Source organism: Podarcis raffonei, chromosome 16, assembly GCF_027172205.1.
Source record: "Podarcis raffonei isolate rPodRaf1 chromosome 16, rPodRaf1.pri, whole genome shotgun sequence".
Lineage (NCBI taxonomy): Eukaryota > Metazoa > Chordata > Lepidosauria > Squamata > Lacertidae > Podarcis > Podarcis raffonei.
In genome coordinates this window covers 19,336,419-19,357,689 of record NC_070617.1, presented here as the reverse complement: position 1 = coordinate 19,357,689, position 21,271 = coordinate 19,336,419, and the positions used below count along the sequence as shown (strand labels likewise).

The following is a 21,271-nucleotide window of genomic DNA, read 5'->3' as shown; positions in this document are numbered from 1 at the left end:
AGATCGGGTTTTCTCTACACAAGAAATGCCAAAGTTACACAGATGCCTGCTAAACTTCCCGCTGCAGAAAGGTGCTGGTTTTATTGGCGTTCAAGCTGCAGTTATTTTGTGGCTGGGGAAAATTCAAGAGCCAAACTGGAATTTCTCAATAGGGGTTTTTTGGCTTTCATGTCCCTGCCTTCCCTTTAAAAAAGAAGCTTTTGTTTTATTTTTATTTAAAATATTTTATAGTCTGCCTTTAAGGGCAAGAGCTCTCTCTTGGGGCAACGTACGAGATCAAACAATAGAATCACAGTAAACATACTTAATTGAAGCCAGTTAATAAGGGAGAGGTTGAAAACACCCAGCTAGTCCAAAACTAGCCATGATTGCTGTGCTCTGCCTCAATGGTCAGTCAGAGGCAATAATCCTGGATATCACTTGCTGGAAACCACAGGAGGGGAGAAAGATTTTGTGCTCGAGTCCTGCTTGCAAATTTTCCATGGGCATCTTGTTGGCTTCCATGAGAACAGGACGCTGGACCCGATGGGCCATTGGCCTGATCCTGCAAGGCTGTTCTTATGTTATTATTCTTTTACTGATGGAGAATAAGGCTATCAGCAACCATGTCCTGCCTCCACTGTCAGAGGTAGTATATATACAGGCGAACTAATGCCAGTGAACTGGAAGAAGCAAAGATCAGCAGTGTCAAAGCAATGATTCTTCAACATCAGCTTCGTTGGACTGGTCATGTTGGGCAGATGCCTGATTCTCGTCTTCCAAAACAACTGCTCTATTCCGAACTTAAAAATGGAAAGCATAATGCTGGTGGTCAACAAAAGAGGTTTGAAGACTCTCTCAAGGCAAATCTAAAAAAATGTAGTATAAACACCAACAACTGGGAAACACTGGCTTGGGAGCGCTCCAATTGGAGAACAGCCTTTACCAAAGGCTTTGAAGACACTCGAACTCAGGACGAAAGGGAGAAATGTGCTAAGAGGAAGGCATGCTTGGCAAACCCTCACCATGATCAACTCCTGCCCCGAAATCTATGTCCCCACTGTGGAAGGACGTGTGGATCCAGAATTGGCCTCCACAGTCACTTATGGACTCACTGTTAAAACTGTGTTTGTGGAAGACAATCTTACTCGGCTACGAGGGATCGCCAAAGAAGAAGAAGATGCCCCCAAATTTTCTGGGAATTACAAGTGTGAAGAGTGTTGTTGTACTCAAGTCCTCCTTGCAGGCTTGCCATAAGAAGCTGTTCAGCCACTGTGAGAACAGGATGTCCAGGCTAGAGGGCCCATGGTCTGATTCAGCAGGAAGGTTCTTTTGTGTACATTGAATGGGGGACCTCCCACCTCCAGGCATAGGCCCTGCAGCCAAGCTCTGTTAGAACTGTCAGGTTCTTTTCAACGACCAGATTTCTAGGCCTCAGGGAAGCAGCTGGCCGTCACCTGGAAGGCACGGCGCTCCTGGAAGTCAGTGGAAAGTTCTGGGAAACCTTCTCTGCTCTCCGAGCGCAGTCTAAAGAAACAGCTTCTGTCCCTTTAAAGCACCTTTGAGTCAGCAGCAGACGAGATGGAAGGGTCGAGATTGATATTAATAAATTAGGATAAGGTACAATGTCAATGTCGGTTAATGAGTCATTCATTAGAGCGGTCCAATTTCCTAGGACATATCTCTACAGGAGTAACGTGCGAGCAGAGAGCGGGGGAAGGGGGGACGGAAATATAGGGCATCATGACACTCCATGCAGCGCGAGACAAACTGCTTGCCCGTCGTTTCTTGGTGCAGAGCACAGCGAAGAGGCCTTAGCCATGAAAAACATTGTGGTGCAGCAACTGAAAGCGCAGGCGAAGCATTTCTGAGAGTTGGAGCTGTTCGACTGCCTCAGAATGTGGCAGACTCTGGAGCCTGAGCAGAAAGTACAGTGGTACCTCTGGTTACATACTTAATTCGTTCCGGAGGTCCGTTCTTAACCTGAAACTGTTCTTAACCTGAAGCACCACTTTAGTTATGGGGCCTCCTGCTGCTGCCGCGCCGCAGGAGCAAAATTTCTGTTCTCATCCTGAAGCAAAGTTCTTAACCCAAGGTAATATTTCTGGGTTAGCGGAGTCTGTAACCTGAAGCGTATGTAACCTGAAGCATCTGTAACCTGAAGTGTATGTAACCAGAGGTACCACTGTACAGCGGTACCTCGGATTAAGAACTTAATTCATTCTGGAGGTCCGTTCTTAACCTGAAACTGTTCTTAACCTGAGGTACCACTTTAGCTAATGGGGCCTCCCACTGCGGCCACGTGATTTCTGTTCTCATCCTGAAGCAAAGTTCTTTTTTTAAAAAAATATATTTATTAAGATTTTCAAATTTAATACAATAAAAAAGAATCAAAAAGGAAAAAGCAAAAAAGATTAAAAACACATAAAGTTCACAATACCTATTTTTCAATAACATATTTCCCTGACCTCCTCATACCTCCCTTTCTTGTATTCCAGTTCAAATTGTTAATTCAGCAAATCCTTATCCATAATTTTTAACCTATTTCTATACTTAATTTAACATATTATTATTTTACTTTTTCTCTTTCATCCATTTCCTCAATTTATTTTTGCTAACCTTATTTTCATTTAATTTAGTTCATTTTAAAAAACCAATTTTACCTTATCCAAACTTAAACATCAATACTTATACATCAATACACATTCTTAAAACATTCTTTCTAAAGTCGACCCAAATTCCCTTCCACGAATTTCCCAATTTTCATACACATTACAAAAACAAAATAAAAACAAAACACATTATAATTATGTACCCTTTGGATTCCCAAACCCCACCCCCTTTCCCGGTTTCAGTCCCCAACAAATGTCCATCAGTCTTAATCTAGTATTAGCCTGGAGATCTCACATCCGAGGCTCTTAATTCTCTCTCAATTCCTCTCTGCCGGTTTTTTTGGTTGTCCTTAAAATTAAACACCAAATCTTGGAGAAGCTCTGGCCCTTCAGGATCCATGTTTCTTCCAACCAGTCCTCCATACTTAAAAGTGGAGCCCAAATCTTGTTTCTTACTCCTTTCAAGTCCAAATGTCCCCGAGGCTCCAACCTCCACCTTAAGCAAATTTGTAATCCTTAGGTCTTCAGATCTCCACATAAGGAGATCTCTCCTTTTTTCAATCTCCAATTCAGGCCAGATTTTCCACATCAAGTTCTTATTTTCCTTCATTACCATCATGTCAGACCTCAAGTCCTCCTTCACCATCTGCAGAATTACAGCTCCTCCTTCCTTTTCTTCAGGGACAACATATGTCTCCTTCTCCAAATTCTCAAAGTTGTCAAGTTTCTCTTTCTGTTCAGTTGAATAAACTTCCTGATTCAAATCCTTATCAGATTCAATGATATTGTTTACAGTTGAGTCCAGAGTTGTAACATTTATAGCCAAAACATCAATTTGGCCTTGTAACTTTCCCAAGAGAACAAAGACTCTGTCCAATTCAGCCTGAATTCTCCCCCTTCCAGCCATTCCATCCTGAAGCAAAGTTCTTAACCCGAGGTACTATTTCTGGGTTAATAGAGTCTATAACCTGAAGCGTCTGTAACCCGAGGTACGACTGTACCTTTCTCCCCCGAAAAAGACACCTGGGGACAAGTTGGATGCAAAAAAAGGCTGAGTCCCCCACCCACCCATCCCTGATTTCATGGAGCCCAGAGTTGGCCCACCCATGAGGCAAAGTGAGGGGACTGCCTCATGCGGCAGGATCCACAGAGGCAGCAGATCTGGCCTCCAAGGAATGCATTTGGCCCTCAGAAGGCTACCCAGAAGGAAGTGTGGCCCTCGGACAGGAAAAGGTTCCCCGCCTCTGGAAACAATCCTGTGACCTGGCAGTAGCTAGATTCCAAGGGAGTGTGTCATTGGCAGAAAGGCAGAACAGGATCCAGTGTCGCCTTTATGCGTGTGTGTTAAGAGTGGCAAATTTAATATCATGCCTGGAGGAAGCCAGGAAGAAAAACCAGTGGAGGGAGAGGCAAATGCATGTGAGGGTGTAATTACATTGGGGTGGGGGGGTGGGATTTCTCCTCCTCCTCTAACATCAAGACTCCAGAAGCCAGCTTTGTCCCTGGCCGGGGAAGATGGAAAACTGTGATGGGCTTGTCCCAGGACGCAACAACCAGCCACACCTCTGAAGGGTGAAATCAGCACTTTCCTGGGCAGCCTTCCAGCTCTTCCTCGTTCCCCCATGACAGATTCCTCTGCCTTAAAGCAAAGGAGGGGAAGGCGTCGGGAGTTGATTTAGGGTCATGCCAAGGTCATATAATAAGAGAATCGTAGTGTTGGAAGGGACCCAAAGGGTCCTCTAGTCCAACCCCCTGCAATGCAGGAATCTCAGCTAAAGCATCCATGACAGATGGCCATCCAGCCTCTGCTTAGAAACCTCCAAGGAAGGAGAGTCGACAAACTCTCAAGGGAGAATGTTCCACAGTCAAACAGCTCCTACGGTCTGAAAGATTTTTCTGTATGTTTAGTCAGAATCTCCTTTCTTGTAACATGAAGCCATTGGTTCGAGTCCTACCCTCCAGAGCAGGAGAAAACAAGCTTGTTCCCTCTTCCATGTGGCAGCCCTTGAAATATTTGAAGATGGCTATCATATCTCCTCTTTTCTGGTCTAAACATACCCAGCTCCTTCAACCGTTCCTCATAAGGCTTTGTTTCGAGACACTTGATCATCTTGGTTGCCCTCCTCCGCACATGGTCCTTCTCACTGTGCGTTCATTATGATTATCATGACGGGCTGGAGGTGGTTGAACGCAACACCGTTCCAGGTTGGCCCATCAAGTCCAGCATCCCGTTCTCACAGTGGCCAGCCAGATGTCCGCAAGCAGGTCCTGAGACCACCAGCGCTCTGCTCACCTGTCCTTCACAGCAGCTGTCATTCAGAAGAATGCTGCTCTGACGGGAGAGGTGGAGCACAGCCATGGTGGCCCATAGCCGAGACCTCCTCAACCACAGAGTTGCTGATCACACGGCCAGGTGGTGGGCAGCCAAATCTCAGCATGGGTGCAGGTCCCCCAACTGATGGGAGCTTACAGGCAATATCTCGAAAAGTTGCGAGCTCTCCTTCATGGGAGGTTTTTAAAGAGAGGTTGGCTGGCCACCTGCCAAGGATTCCTTATCTGTCATCCCTGAACTGAAGGGGGTTGGTCTAGATGACTCTTGGTGTCCCTTCCATCTCTCCACTTCTATGATGCCATTAAGACAGCTGGTTGCCTATAGCCAGAGCAGCGAATTTTGGCCACATCCAACCGCCACACTGAGCTCAGCGTGGCTTCTGTTATCCCACAGCACCCTCTGCTGTTTGCAAGAGGCCAAGCAGGCAGACTTTATTAATTTTTTTACAGATGATTATGATGGTGAAGGGACGTGGGTGGCGCTGTGGGTTAAACCACAGAGTCTAGGACTTGCTGATCAGAAGGTTGGCAGTTCGAATCCCCGCGACGGGGTGAGCTCCCGTTGCTCGGTCCCAGCTCCTGCCAACCTAGCAGTTCAAAAGCACCTCAAAGTGCAAGTAGATAAATAGGTACCGCTCCAGCGGGAAGGTAAACGGCGTTTCCGTGTGCTGCTCTGGTTCGCCAGAAGCGGCTTAGTCATGCTGGCCACATGACCCAGAAGCTGTACACCGGCTCCCTTGGCCAATAAAGCGATATGAGCACCGCAACCCCAGAGTCGGCTACGACTGGACCTAATGGTCAGGGGTCCCTTTACCTTTTATGATGGTAATGACGATGACTATTTACCCTCCATTCACCCTAAGTCCCAGGGCGGGTTGCAGTAACTGTTAAAAACACATACTCAGGAAGTTGTCTTATCAACTTGTGACCATTAATCCATCCAGCTCAGTACAGTGGTACCTCTGGTTAAGAACTTAATTGTTCTGGAGGTTTGTTCTTAACCTGAAGCTGTTCTTAACCTGAAGCACCACTTTAGCTAATGGGGCCTCCCGCTGCTGCCGCCGCCGCACAATTTCTGTTCTCATCCTGAAGCAAAGTTCTTAACCCGAGGTACTATTTCTGGGTTAGCAGAGTCTGCAACCTGAAGCTTCTGTAACCTGAAGCGTCTGTAACCTGAGGTACCACTGTACTGTCAATACTGACTGGTGGTGGCTCTCTAAGATATCAGACCAGGCTCTCATCCAGCCCAGCCTGGAAACAACAAGAGTTGAACCTGGTACCTTCTGTACGCAAAGGAGTTGCTCAGCTGCTGAGCAACAGCCATTCCCTATGCATTGAGAAGCCATCAAATTAGGTCCCTCCCCCTGCCCCCAACACACACATACACACTTCCAAAATGACAGAGAGGTTTGCAAGAGTGCAGTTGCGATCAAAGTTTGCTGCACACTCTTTTTACGGCTGTTGAAGAAACTGTTAAGCAGAGAGGCGGATGAGAATTCGTAAAGGAACATCAACAAGGTGCAATATTTCCAGGCACCCCTAACAGGAGGGTCCTGTCAGCCATTCTAGGATATACTAGAAGCTATAAGCAGATCAGGGAAGCCAAGAAGCTTTTCCCACCCTACTTTCTACTCCAGTTTCACCTTTTCTGAGAAAAGGCGAGTAAAAGGAGATTGCCAGAGGTGTATAAAAATTACACCTAGAGAAAGTGGTTAATGGGAAGTGTTTCCTTCCCTCTCCCATAACACTAGAACTCACAGACAGCCAATGACGCTCAAGGTTCATTGTTAGACGATTCAGGACAGATAAACGAGAGAGGGTTTCTTCATGCAATGCATAGTCAAACTGTGGAACTCACTCCCTCAGGAAGCAGTGCCGAAGGACAGTGCTATAGCTGGCTACTAGCTGCGATGGTTATGCTCTTCCTCCACGATCAGAGGCAGTAATGTCTCTGAATGCCAGTTGCCGCGAATCACAGGTGGAGAGAGGGCTCTTGTGCTCAGGTCCTGCTTGTGGGCTTTCCATGGAGACATCTGGTTGCTCATTTTAAGAGGAGGGTTGCTGGGCTAGGTGGGCTATTGGCTTGATCTAGCAGGCTCGTCTTATGTTCCTAGGCTTTTATTCTCATCTGGGCAACCAGAGCCACACATCAGTGGTGGACACCTAGCTAAACTACAAACCTACCTCCCACAGGAGGCAGTGATGGCCACCAACTTAGATGGTTTTAAAAGAGGGTTAGGAAAATTCAGGGAAGAAGAGGAGGCTACCGGGGGGCGGGTAGTAGCCATGACTGAAGGCATTGCTTCTAAATACCAGCTGCTGGAGGGGAGAGCACTGTTGCGCTCAGGTCAGTGTGGTAATTGTGAGAACAGGACGCTGGACTAGATCTGCCATTGGAGATAAGGTCCTGAAGCCTGGGGTTAGAATATATATATATACTGTATACCTGAAGGAGCATCTCCACCCCCATCATCCAGCCGGGACACTGAGGTCCAGCGCTGAGGGCCTTCTGGCGGTTCCCTCGCTGCGAGAAGTGAGGTTACAGAGAACCAGGCAGAGGGCCTTCTCGGTAGTGGCACCTGCCCTGTGGAACGCCCTCACGGCAGATGTCAAAGCAATAAACAACTATTTTACATTTAAAAGACAACTGAAGGCGGCCCTGTTTAGGGAAGTTTTTAATGTCTGATGCTGTATTGTTTTTAATATTCAGTTGGAAGCCGCTCAGAGTGGCTGGGGAAACCCAGCCAGATGGGCAAGGTATAAATTATAAATGTATTATTATTATTATTTAACCTAACTGGGAGGGCCCCAAGGTTCTCCACTGAAAGTTAGACACCCAGTCATCAGCGAGGGAGGGAGGGAGGGAGAGCACACCTTCGCACCTGATTTATGAACGCTCCGGAGGCAGGAGAGGGAGGCGTTGAGCCTTGCGCATTCTTCCTGGTTGGCCCCAAACTTCTTCACCGTCATGCAGACCTGCTCGTCCGTCATCTCCAGAAGGTCCTCCAGGTTCAACTGGCCAGGAGTTATTTCCTAGAGGGAGGCAGGGGGAAGGCAAATGTCATAAGAAGGAGGAAGAGAGTCTCATCAGGCCAAGCGAATCTGCCAGAGATCAACAACTCAATCGCATCCTCCTGAAATGTAAAGGGTTGCAGCCAAATAAATCCTACTCAATAAAGACCTGCTGGGATTAATGGTCCTGTTTGAATCAGGTTCCTTCATTCCAATGGGTTTGTTGAGAGGAGGACAAATTTTGGGTGCAATTTCTTATATGAATATTGAGGCAGACAGGTGCTTTGTGTCACCGGCATAAGCAAATGTCTGGCTCTTCTAAGGCTTTATAGAACCTCTATTATCGATCCTGTGGAACTCACAGGTGGAGAAAACTCTCATTTTTACATAGGGAAAGGGAACCTTTGAATGAGTTAACACTTTATTATCCCTTTATTATCCCTTTGGACCCACACTGTATTTTTGGACTACTGTCCTTCCAGGCTGTGTCGCTTTATGGTTTACATTTTTTTAATCTTTTCTTTTTTGTTTTGTAGGCACAAAACCAGGCAAAAATTAAATGGTAATATTGGATACAACCCAGGGCAAACGGGGCACTGCCCCATCAAGTTCGGCCTGCCCTTAGCCAGTCCCTACCTGCCTGCCTGCCTGACTTCTTCTTTACAGAACATCCAGGGCAGGGACCTTGCCTGGCAGCTTCCTCCCCACTCCCCACCCCATCTCAGTGCTACCCCAGCAGGGAGGATGGGATCAAAACTGGAATTAAATTGGCCTTTGTCTTTAGTGCCACCTACTGTTGGTTTAAGGGACGCGGGTGGCGCTGTGGTCTAAACCACAGAGCCTAGTGTTAAGTTGTGGGTGAACATATCAGATGACACAGCAATTCTTCAAACATCTCTTGTTTATTCACAGGCCAGGACAGAACTGAACTGAAGGGTTCAGTCAGCCTGCTTATATAGAGCTCCAGTACAACGTTACTGTAACAACTTTCTAAAACTATCCAATCACTGAACGTCACTTTCGATCCCTTATTTGCATAACTATCTACAGTATCCCCCTGCTGGCCCAGGGTGAGAACTTCAGTACATAACACCTAGGACTTGCCGATCAGAAGGTCGTTGGTTTGAATCCCCGCGACGGGGTGAGCTCCCGTTGCTCGGTCGCAGCTCCTGCCAACCTAGTAGTTTGAAAGCATGCAGTGTTTCCATGCGCTGCTCTGGTTCGCCAGAAGCGGCTTAGTCATGCTGGCCACATGACCCGGAATCTGTACTCCGGCTCCCTCGGCCAATAAAATGAGGTGAGCGCCGCAACCCCAGAGTCAGCCGCAACTGGACCTAATGGTCAGGGGTCCCTTTACCTTTACTTTTATTGTTGGTCTCGATGCCTAGCACCCTACCAGCTCCAAGAGGCACCTGCTCCCAATGAATGCTACTACTAACACAAGGCTTTCCTTAAGGGGTGAACCAGTTATATATATTGGTCTATTGATTTGATTTAAGACGTGCTTATGAATGCAATTGTATTATTGATTTTTAAGATGTTCACCACTGTTTTTTTTCTCTCTCTCTCTTAACGCTAGCAGTCTAGACATCTTTGCAAATAAATAAACAAATAACAGGGAAGAGCCTTGCTGCTGGTTCTTTCTTTTTTCTTCTTTTTTGAGTTTATGCTTTACTTTACACATCAACAAAAAAACAAACAAAAGAAAATCATACATTTATATCACCCGCCACCTCAAATACAAAGTAAACGAAAAAGTAAATTCTTACGTTTTGTCATTAAATCTTCTTTAGTGAGTATAACAGACCCTCTGAGTGCCCCTGTTTTTCAGGGACAGTCCCAGAATTACAGAAGCCATCCCAGCTTCTGATTTGACCCCAGAATGTCCCACTTTTCCTTAGAACATCCTTATTTTCATCAGAGAAATGTTGGAGGGTATGGAGTTATGAGACCCGCAAGCTAAAGAGATAACAACCTTTAGAAGACATCTGAAGGCAGCCCTCTTCAGGGAAGTTTTTAAATGTTTTATTATGTTTTTATATATGTTGGAAGCTGCCCAGAGTGGCTGGGGCAACCCAGTTAGCTGGGCAGGGTATAAATAATAAAATTATTACTATTATTATTATTACAGTCAAACCTCAGTTGTCGAACATAATCCATTCTGGAAGTCCGTTCAGCTTCTGAAATGTTCAACAACTGAGGCACGGCTTCCGATCGGTTGCAGGAGCTTCCTGCACTCAAGCGGAAGCCGTGTCAGACGTTCAGCTTCCAAAAAACGTTCAGAAACTGAAGCATTTACTTTCAGATTTTTTGGCATTCGGGAGCCGAAACACTCGAAAACAAAGGCATTTGTGATCCAAGGTTTGACTATATTATTATTATTATTATTATTATTATTATTATTAAATAGGATGTCACTGTTTTTATTGGAGAAATGTTGGAGAGTATAAACACGCTGCTTTTCTCTATGGATCTTAAAATGTTGTCATCTGCGCTACACATTTAAAGCAGTGTCGTACCATTTTAAATAGTCTTGGCTTCCTCCCAAGGATTCTGGGAACTGTAGTTTGCTAAGGGTGCTGAGAGTTGCTAGGAGATCTCTGTTCCCCTCGCAAGAGCTACAATTCCCAGAGCTCCCTGGAAGAGGGAGAGATTGTTAAACCATTCTGGGAACTGTAGCTCCGTGAAGGGAACAGGGTGTGGGGAGTCTCCTAACAACACTTAGCACCTGTAACAAACTACAGCTCCCCGGATTCTCTGAGGGAACCCAGGGCTGCTTTCAGGGGTACAGCGCCGCTTTAAACGTGCGCTGCAGATGGAGCCAAGGCAAGTAACAGATTCAATATTTATGAAGTTTCTATTCCTAGAAATAGCCAAGGGCCAGCAATCCCATGGAAATGGTCGGTGCGCCTCGGCACCTCGGGGCAATTTAAGGCGCTGCGGGGGTGGGCAAGATCGCTCCCAGGTACTGGGCTCTCCGAGAGACTTTTGCAAAAAAGCAAGAAGCCAAGAAGGTATTAACGAGTTGCATTTCTGAATGTGACATCGAGCCGTTCAGTCACTTGTACTGTTGCCAAGGGCAACTGGGAGTTTTCTCTGGGTAGCAAAGATTACCTGGTGACATCGCAAACAGCTCTCCTGCGAAATAAGTGTAACCTCGCCCTATGGGGCTCCTGTGGGGCTCAGGCAGAATGGTGGTTTCAGATATTTGAACTGCAGATATTGATTGAAAATGTACTGCATTGTAACTTTTGAATAAATGTTTTTTAAAGAGAGAGAGAGAGATTTGAACTGAACAAAAGATCTTTCGTTGAAACCGCAATTATACAGAACAATGCAAAGATTCCAACTAAACGCAAAAGAGATTCCGACTAAACATCAGGAAGAACTTTCTGACAGTAAGATCTGTTCGACAGTGGAAAGGTCTCGCTCAGGAGGTGGTAGACTCTCCTTATTTGGGGGGGTTTAAGCAGAGGTTGCCCCTTCATGGATCACTGCCTTGTCGTGACGAAGGGGCTTGAATAACTCAGAGAAGCTATGAGTGATGCCGTGCAGGGACACCCAAGATGGACAGGTCATAGTGAAGAGTTTTGACCAAACGTGATCCACCTGGAGCAGGAACCAGCAAGCTACTCCAGTATCCCTGCAGCAGAGGTCGGATGGCCACCTGTAACGTATGGTCTAGTTGAGATTCCTGAATTATAGGGGTTGAGCTAGATGACCCTTGGGATCCCTTCCAACTCTACAATTCTATGATTCTAAGAGGCCCCATTGCAGTTCAAGGACACATTTGAGCCATTAACCATGCATATTAAATAATATTAAGTATACTGCGAACAGCTTTGATTTACGATACAGAAATTAAAATTCAGTGTGCAGCCCCTGGGGTCTGTGTGTTGTTGTTTTTACGATTAATAATATTTTATTAAGAAAATTTCATCTATAAAAAGATAGAGTGTGGGGGGAAAGAAAGAAAGAAGTGAGTGAGATTGAAAAAAAGAAACAATACTATCTGTGTCAAAGGACTCTTGCAGCCTGCTTGGTCAGAGAGGTTGGACAGCCCGACCCTAGAAGACAAGACAAAGCAGGGCTAAAGAGGGGCAGGAACTGGGCAGAGTCCCAACGGCCAGATGAAAATGCCTGGAGGGCCACCGTTGATCCATCGAGCTCAGGACTGTCTGCACAGACTGGCAGCAAAGTTACAGACAAGGGTCTCTCTGTCAGCCCTGGCAGGAGATGCCTTCAGGGACTGAACCTGGGAACTTCTGCATGCAAACAGATGGTCTTCTGCTGAGCTGTGGCTCTATGTGTTTCCTGGGTATTATCAGAAGCAGTTTATAGTTTCAAGATTTGCTTACACAGGTAAAAGACTAGGCAGGCTGGGTCATCCTCTTATATACAGTGGTACCTCGGGTTACATGCGCTTCAGGCTACATACGCTTCAGGTTACAGACTCCGCTAACCCAGAAATAGTGCTTCAGGTTAAAAACTTTGCTTCAGGATAAGAACAGAAATCGTGCTCTGGCGGTGCGACGGCAGCGGGAGGCCCCATTAGCTAAAGTGGTGCTTCAGGTTAAGAACAGTTTCAGGTTAAGAACGGACCTCCAGAATGAATTAAGTACTTAACCCAAGGTACCACTGTACCTGCTGGGATTGACAAGGCATCTGACCCTCCCCTGAATCTCATAGCTCTCCTGTAGCTGCCTCTGATTAGTTATCATTTAACTCTTGGGGGAAATAATTAGCATCACATGTCATGTGCATGGAAGTTGCCAAACCAATTAACCAACTAGAAGGATTACTGTAAATAGCACCAGTTTTCCTATAACTTGATATTGCTGGATACTTTCAAGGGTAGAGCATCTGCCTTGCTCACAGAAGGTCCCATTCAACTCTCAGCATCTTCTGTTAGGGCTAGGAATGTCCCTTGCCCCAAACCCTGGAGAACAGCTGCTGCCGGTCAAAGTTGCCTGTATTGAGCTAGATGGACCAAGGGCCTAGCTAAGGCAGCTTCTTGTGGTCCTATGTCGCTTTTCAGATTTTACACTGAGAAAGTGACCCAACATAAAAAGAAAAATCCAATTCTATTTCTCATTTTGCTCCCTTTAATGCTAAACAAAAAAGGAGGTGTTTTAGTCAGGAGCTGCCAGCTAAGCCTATGCATATGAGCTAGATCAGGGGCGTCCAACTTCCAAGAGTCTGTATTAAAAAAACTGGCAGTGATCTACCCATTGTCGGAGTTGTTGAGCTTTATTTAGGAAGCCAAAGCTGTTTTTCCTTGTGGAAAAAGACTCACAGAGTTGAGCAATGCTGCCCTCTTGTGGACCTGTGGAGACAGTGCATCAAAGAAGTGCGGCCGCACTTTTAACTTTTCAGGGTCTGAAATTGGAAGGAGAGTGCGGCTTATATTTGGGAGTGCTTCCTTTTATTTGTCTCTTACCTTAAAAAAGGGATTTGATCAGAGAATATATAAAAGCAATAAAACCGACAATCATTTTGATAAAGTGGATACAGTACTAGAACACTAAAGCACCAGTAATCAATGGCCGGTTGTCATCTGTCAAGCAAGCTTCAAACCATAAGGGGACAGAGAGAAGAAAGGTGACTGGCTGAGTAGAAGAAGAAGAAGAAGAGTTTGGATTTGATATCCTGCTTTATCACTACCCGAAGGGTTCTCAAAGTAGCTAACATTCTCCTTTCCCTTCCTCCCCCACAACAAACACTCTGTGAGGTGAGTGAGGCTGAGAGACTTCAGAGAAGTGTGACTGCCCAAGGTCACCCAGCAGCTGCATGTGGAGGAGCGGGGAATCGAACCTGGTTCACCAGATTACGAGACTAGCGCTCTTAACCACTACACCACACTGGTAGATGATGATGCTGCCATAGGTGGGTTCTGCTGAGTCATTGTATATTCATATCTCAAAAACTGCAGTTTTTGAGATATGAATATACAATGACTCAGCAATATGATAGACTTTTAGCCTGCCAGGCCTTTTTATATGGATGCTTTGGGCTGAATGATAGAATAAGGGTGATGGGATGCGGTTGGGGTCCGTGTTCCTACTTCTTCCTTCCATGCTTTAAGCATGGACTGTGTGGACCTGTTTAGTGTTGTGGGAATTTTCCTTAGTTTGTTTTGGAGCAACAGGTTGTGAAGATGTTTCTGATTTTATCTATCTCCATGTGCACCCATTGTTTACCCCCCGCATCTCCCTCTCTTTCCCCTCCAACCACATGATGTCTATTGACAATAGCGTCTCATAAAGCAACTGCGGAAAAGACTCTATGAATCGAAAGGGGAGACGCTAGATGTATTTTCCCTTGTTTATTTGGCTGTTTTGTAATGCAATACAATATTTAATGCAGTGGTGCCTTGGTTGTCGAATGTAATCTGTTCTGGAAGACCGTTCGACTTCTGTAATGTTCGAAAACCGAGGCGCAAAGGGTTCGACTTCCGAGGCGCATTTGAAAACAGAAGCATTTACTTCTGGGTTTTCGGCGTTTGAAAACCAAAAGGTTCGGCTTCCGAGATGTTCGACAACCGAGGTACCACTGTAGAAACTTTTTTTAAAAACAAGAAACATAAGTGAAGTGAAGGTTTGCAGAGAACCTCAGTTTCTCAGTGTGCTTTCAACTGCCTCTGCTTTAGGTAAAGGTAAATGAACCCCTGACCATTAGGTCCAGTCGTGACCGACTCTGGGGTTACGGCGCTCATCTCACTTTATTGGCCGAGGGAGCCGGCGTACAGCTTCTGGGTCATGTGGCCAACATGACTAAGCTGCTTCTGGCAAACCAGAGCAGCGCACGGAAATGCTGTTTACCTTCCCGCCAGAGCAGTACCTATTTATCTACTTGCACTTTGACATGCTTTCAAACTGCTAGGTTGGCAGGAGCAGGGACCAAGCAACAGGAGCTCACCCCATCGCGGGGATTCGAACCACTGACCTTCTGATCAGCAAGTCCTAGGCTCTGTGGTTTAACCCACAGCGCCACCCACGTCCCCCGCCTCTGCTTTACATCACCTAATTAACTAACTAAACTAATTAAAACACCTCAGCACTGTGAGATCACAGCACATGATTCTTCCACTGTGCTTCTTAGCGACCCCAGTTTGGTCCCTGTCTTATTGTGCTTGCTCCAAAATTCATAGAGCACCATCAAAGGCACACAGAACAGAGGAAGGGGAGGAGGGGGGCTGGAGGGACAAGAAGCTGGAGGAGGGAGCTCTGGGAAGAGGCAGGGGCCAACCCCTCTGAGACCCCGTGCGCAGCTCACCTCCATGACCTCCTTGCGGACGTTGACAATGCGGAACCAGTGTAGGAGCTGCGGGAAGCCCTCGAGCTTGGCATTGCGTTCCTGGAGAGCCACTTTCCTCTTGCATGAGAGCTGGCGGCTGAAGTACTTCACCAGTTTGCTCTGGAAAACAGAAAGGGTTGGGAAGAGACAGGAGGTAGGCGGAGTCAAGGCAGCTGTCTGTCAGGAGATCCCGCCCACTCCCTAGGCATGTTACCCCCTCCTCTCTCCACCATGCTCCCTTCCGCACCCTCTAGCAGTTCGCGGCCTGGCCCCCAATGAATCACACCTGCGGGTGTCGCCGCCATTTATTTATTTATTTCAAATGTTTTCCATAAATAAATAAAAGTGGTACACAGGGGTATATTGCAACTGACAGTGGGGGCAGAATCTAGCCACCATGGCTAGTAAGGAGTGGGGGCAGACCCCAAAGTGGTTACGAGGAGAGTCATAGAACTATAGAATTGTAGGGCTGGAAGGACTAGTCCAAATCCCTGCAATTCCGGAATCTTTTGCCCAAGGTGAGACTCAAACCCGTGACCCTGAAATTAAGAGTCAATCATACACCACACACTTATTTTATTTCCCATGGAAACGGAAGCATATATTTCATTCTTGGTAATTTTGCTCAAGTTTACCACACCACTTTCTTCATAGGCTTCTTTCTCTCCTTTTCTTTTACAAAGATTTTTTTTTAAAAATCCAAAATCAAAAAGAACTCAGAAAGCCCAACAGGTAAACGCAAATAAGATCCAGGCACAACAGAGTTACAAACCTTGTGTTCCAGTTATTTCAAATCTCAGAGATCCCCTTTCATAATGCAATAATGATATTATTATTATTATTATTATTATTATTATTATTATTATTAAAGGATTTAAGCAACAAACAAAAAAACCCACTTCCTGGTCACTGTCATTTTCAAAGCAGACTGAAAAGGGTATTTCGTTTTGTTGTTGTTAAGCCAGCCTATTGCACAAAAGCAAAAAATTGCCCTCATCGCTTTAACTCCTTTTGCCTCTGGCCAAGGCCATCGCTGGCACACAGACTCACAGAGTTGACCAAAACTTACATAAGTTTGTAAGAGGAGCCTGCTGGATCCAGCCAATGGCCCGTATAGTCCAGCATCCTGTTCTCCCATTGGCCAACCAGATGCCCCAATAGGAAACCCTGCAAACAGGACCCAAACCCAAGAACACTCTTCCCTCCTGCGGTTTCCCCCTACGGATATTCAGAGGCTTTGTTGCCTCTGACAGTGGAGGTATCAAGCATAGCCTTTTCCTCCAGGCAGCTAGACTGGTGACTGGGAGTGGCCACCAAGACCACATAACACCAGTCCTGAACAACCTACATTGGCTCCCAGTACATTTCTGAGCACAATTCAAAGTGTTGGTGCTGACCTTCAAAGCCCTAAACAGACTCAGCCCAGTATACCTGAAGGAGCGTCTCCACCCCCATCGTTCTGCCTGGACACTGAGGTCCAGCGCCGAGGGTCTTCTGGCGGTTCCCTCACTGCAAGAAGCCAAGTTACAGGGAACCAGGCAGAGGGCCTTCTCGGTAGTGGCACCCGCCCTGTGGAACGCCCTCCCACCAGATGTCAAAGAGAACAACAACTACCAGACTTTTAGAAGACACCTGAAGGCAGCCCTGTTTAGGGAAGCTTTTAATGTTTGATGCATTACTGTATTTTAATATTGTGTTGGAAGCCGCCCAGAGTGACTGGGGAAGCCCAGCCAGATGGGTGGGGTATAAATAATAATTTATTATTATTATTATTATTATTAGTCCAATCCCTCATTTAAAGCGATCCAAATTGGTGGCCATCAGTGTGTCCTGCGGCAGCGAGTTCCACAGTTTAACAACGTGCCGCACGCATGGATAAGTCCTTTCTTTTATCTGCCCTTAAACCTCCAGCATTCAGCTTGTCGACGGTCCAAGTGCTATGAGAATTGGAGAAAAGCTTCTCTCCATGCTGGGCATCATGAACCCGTCAACGGCGTCCCTGCTAAGTTGCAGCTCACCATTCCTGACACAAGGTGGCACTGCGTTATATATCCAGGGGTGTCTGCCTCTTCATCCTTTTTCGTAGCCTTGCTGGTTCTTCCGCTGCAGAGACACCAAAGGGTGTCACATAGCAGCGCCCCAAAAGATAGATAAAACTTTATTTGCATTAGCCAATGGCCATAGCAACAGTAAAACATTACAGTATACGCAGAAAAGGAAATTTGATATAAGAGCACAATTTAAAGTCCTGAATTAGCCGTCAGTTAGTGGCCCTTATTCTGATTGCCCCTGCTATGAACCTAGCAACCTTTGTTGTTATCTGCTCATTTTTATCTGATAGAAGAAAGGACATTGTGGCAGTGGTTGAGTGACCTGGGATGGTTAGTACAAGTGAGGTGATGATATCGTTCCTCAGGTCTTTGTAGAGAGTACAGTAGTACCTCGGGTTAAGTACTTAATTCGTTCTGGAGGTCCATTCTTAACCTGAAACTGTTTTTAACCTGAAGCACCACTTTAGCTAATGGGGCCTCCCGCTGCCGCCGTGCCACTGGCGCACAATTTCTGTTCTCATCCTGAAGCAAAGTTCTTAACCCGAGGTACTATTTCTGAGTTAGTGGAGTCTGTAACCTGAAGTGTATGTAACCTGAAGCGTATGTAACCCGAGGTACCACTGTACAAGACAGGAGGACGTGTGCACCCCAAAAGAATAACTGTCAGGTTGTGGGCCGGATATGACTTCACCAGGTGTGTTGGCAGTTGCTGACACAGGGATGAGGAACTTCAGGCCTGGGGTGGGGTGGGGGGGATGTGAATGTGGCCCTCCAGTACTCTCTGCTCGGACCTCAGGACTCTTCCCCGGCCTCAACTTTCACTGGTGCTGCTCAGAGTCTTTGCCTGACTGAAATGTGCCCCTTGAACTGTGATAACGCCTCTTGCTTCCCTGGATGGAGGAGGGAGATAGGTTTTCCTTTGTGAGGTAAATTATCTATAGAAACCTCTGGTTTCTGTGCTGCTTGAATGTACAAAAGGTAAAAGGTTGTGTCCATTGGTCTGCCAGGCAAACGGAGCACTGCTCTGCCAATCTCTTTTTCTTTTCTTTTTTATATACAGTGGTACCTCGGGTTAAATACTTAATTCATTCCGGAGGTCCATTCTTAACCTGAAACTGTTCTTAACCTGAAGCACCACTTTAGCTAATGGGGCCTCCTGCTGCTGCCAGAGCATGATTTCTGTTCTCATCCTGAAGCAAAGTTCTTAACCTGAGGTACTATTTCTGCGTTAGCGGAGTCTGTAACCTGAAGCGTATGTAACCTGAAGCGCATGTAACTGAGGTACCACTGTATTTTTATTGAGTTTTACATAAAAAAATTAAATTCAAACAAAACATCCACCTCATTGTTTAGGATTCCCTGAATCCTTCGACTCCCCTCCGCCCTTCCAGGGTTACCATTATCAATTTTTCCCCACCATTACTTTCTCTCTCTTTATTTAACAAAAAATAATTCATTTTTACCATAGTTTTTCATACATTACAAGCATTACTCAAATCCTACCAAAGTTTTTAGTTGTTTACAGTGTTCTCTTAAATCAGGGGTCAGCAAACTTTTCCAGCCATGGGCCAGTCCACTGTCCCTCAGACCTTGTGGGGGGCCAGACTATATTTTGAAGGGGAAAAAATGAATGAATTCCTATGCCCCACAAATCACCCAGAGATGCATTTTAAATGAAAAGAAACATTCTACTCATGTAAAAACACGCTGATTCCCGGACCATCTGCAGGCCAGATTGAGAAGGCGATTGGGCCACATCCGGCCCCCGGGCCTTAGGTTGCTACCCCTCGTCTGAGCTATTTACTTGTGGGAAATTGCCCCAGCACTTGGGCCTCAGCCCAGGATACCTGAAGGAGCGTTTCCACCCCCATCATTCAGCCTGGACAGTGAGGTCCAGCTCCGAGGGCCTTCTGGCGGTTCCCTCACTTCAAGAAGTGAGGTTACAGGGAACCAGGCAGAGGGCCTTCTCAGTGGTGGTGCCCACCCTGTGGAATGGCCTCCCATCAGATATAAACAACTATCTGACTTTTAGAAGACATCTGAAGGCAGCCCTGTTTAGGGAAGTTTTTAATGTTTGATCTTTTATTGTATTTTTAATATCCTCTTGGAAGCCGCCCAGAGGGGGCAGGGTATATTATTATTATTATTATTATTATTATTATTATTAAGCACTGCTCCATCAGAGGGCAAAGTCCTGCCACGCCCCCATCCTCAGAGGATACGTCTACAGCAGTATTTTCATTTCCCAAACCTTGCTGAAGCCACAGGCTGCAAAATCAGGAGGTGCCTCTGTTGCAATCCAGAGATATGGAGCAGACAACACTCCTGGCCTTCAGGCTACATGGAGTTTTGGTTACCTTCAGCTCCTTGCTTAGACAACATCTCTGGCAGTGGGGTGCCAGCCTGCAGGGCTCTCTTGCAGCTGTCCAGGGTCCTGTTCCCTTCTGCCTTCTGTGTAAGGGAGCTAACCCTTTAGGGAGGAAGGGGCGGGACAGACATCCAGTGTGGCACAGAGTGTTGAACCTGGAAGGACCAGGGTTCAAATCCCCACTCAGCCATGAAGCTCATTGAAGTGGCCTTGGGCCAGTCACTGCCTCTCAGCCTACCCTAGCTCACAGGGCTGTTGTGAGGATAAAATGAGGAGGAGGGAGGAGAACCACTGTGAGCTCCTTGGAGGAAAATTGGGATATAAAGTTATTAAATAAATGAATGAATAAAATGAATGAATAGATAAATAAAAAACGTTGTTCTCAGAGATCTATCCATTCAGTGTTTTATTTCTTCATTGTATCCTGTTCTCCTGGCTTTGCAAGTCGCTTTGGTTATGAGTTCGGATGGGAGAGAAATTCAACTCAGTTCACATTTTAAGGCAACCATACTTAATTTGCAATTTGTAAAACAATATGCAAACTGAAACACACAGCCGTCCTCTGAAATTCACTCTCTTCTGAATTTTGCAAGGCAGTTCTCTAACCAAGTAATGTGTGCAAATATACATATACTAAAGTCTGCACACGAGTGAACTTTAGTAATAATGATGATGATAACATGGAAAGATGCATTGCGTTAGGAAAATCGCTTTGCAAAAGTGTGTATATCGGGGGAAATTGCATGCAAACAATGTGTATAGTTGGGAGAAATTCATACTTAAAATGCTTATGAATTTTCAAGAGGACTTCGTTTTTTAAAAAATTGAAAACTGGTGTGGAAATGTGGAGAATTTAGGATTGGAAAAATGAGAAACAGAAATAGACAGGTTCTCTGTCCATCCCTTGTTATGGGTTTAATAATAATAATAATAATAATAATAATAATAATAATAATATCTTTATTGTCATTGCCCCCTCTCGGGGACAACGAAATTACTTGACTGCTCCATAAAAACACTGATTAAAACAATACAGTATAGTACAGCAAGGAAGAAACAGAAAAGGAGGGTATGCAAATATTAAGTGTAAGTAAAAGCAGACAAAAGCTCTGCAGCTCTTCATGCAGAATAATAGTGGTGCTCATTTCTCCATCTCTTTTGCCCAGGACAAGCCCAGGCTCTCCTCATTTCAAAAGAGCAACCTGCAAACTGATACCTGAATAGAGATTGTGGCTACGAGGCGATAAGAGAAAATATTTATCCTCAGCCCCCTCTCTGTGTCCCTCAAACAGCTTATTCTCCATGGAGATGGCAGGCAAGGGGGAGAAGGGGGAGCGGTGTGATGACAGGGGAGAGTCAGTAGCTGCTCAACTGCCTCAGGACTCCACAACAGGTTTCCTTCAAAAAAATGGGTCAACGCACCCAGGGGTAGCTGGTGCCCCCTGGAATGGTAGGGCGGAAGGCAGGGAGCCGAACAGCAGGGGGAGCCAGAGCCAGTGGCAGGCAGAGGCAGCTAATTCTATTTTTGCCCCCATTCTCCATTCTGTGAGACTGAGGAAGAAGAAGCTGACAACCAGGACCATCCCCTGAGCTGACAACCAGTACCATCCCCTGGGCTGGTT

General features: G+C 45.9%; 1 protein-coding gene across 1 annotated transcript in view; it reads right to left on the bottom strand.

Moving 5' to 3' along the window:
- The window catches only part of KSR2 (kinase suppressor of ras 2), a 190,982-nt gene that overhangs the window by 149,595 nt on the left and 20,116 nt on the right, over positions 1 to 21,271 (bottom strand). Inside the window, exons 2-3 of the mRNA XM_053368015.1 lie at positions 15,210 to 15,350; positions 7,805 to 7,955 (exon numbers count right to left, since the gene is read on the bottom strand). Coding sequence (XP_053223990.1) covers positions 7,805 to 7,955; positions 15,210 to 15,350 — 292 coding nt within the window. The remainder of the gene's footprint in view (positions 1 to 7,804; positions 7,956 to 15,209; positions 15,351 to 21,271) is intronic.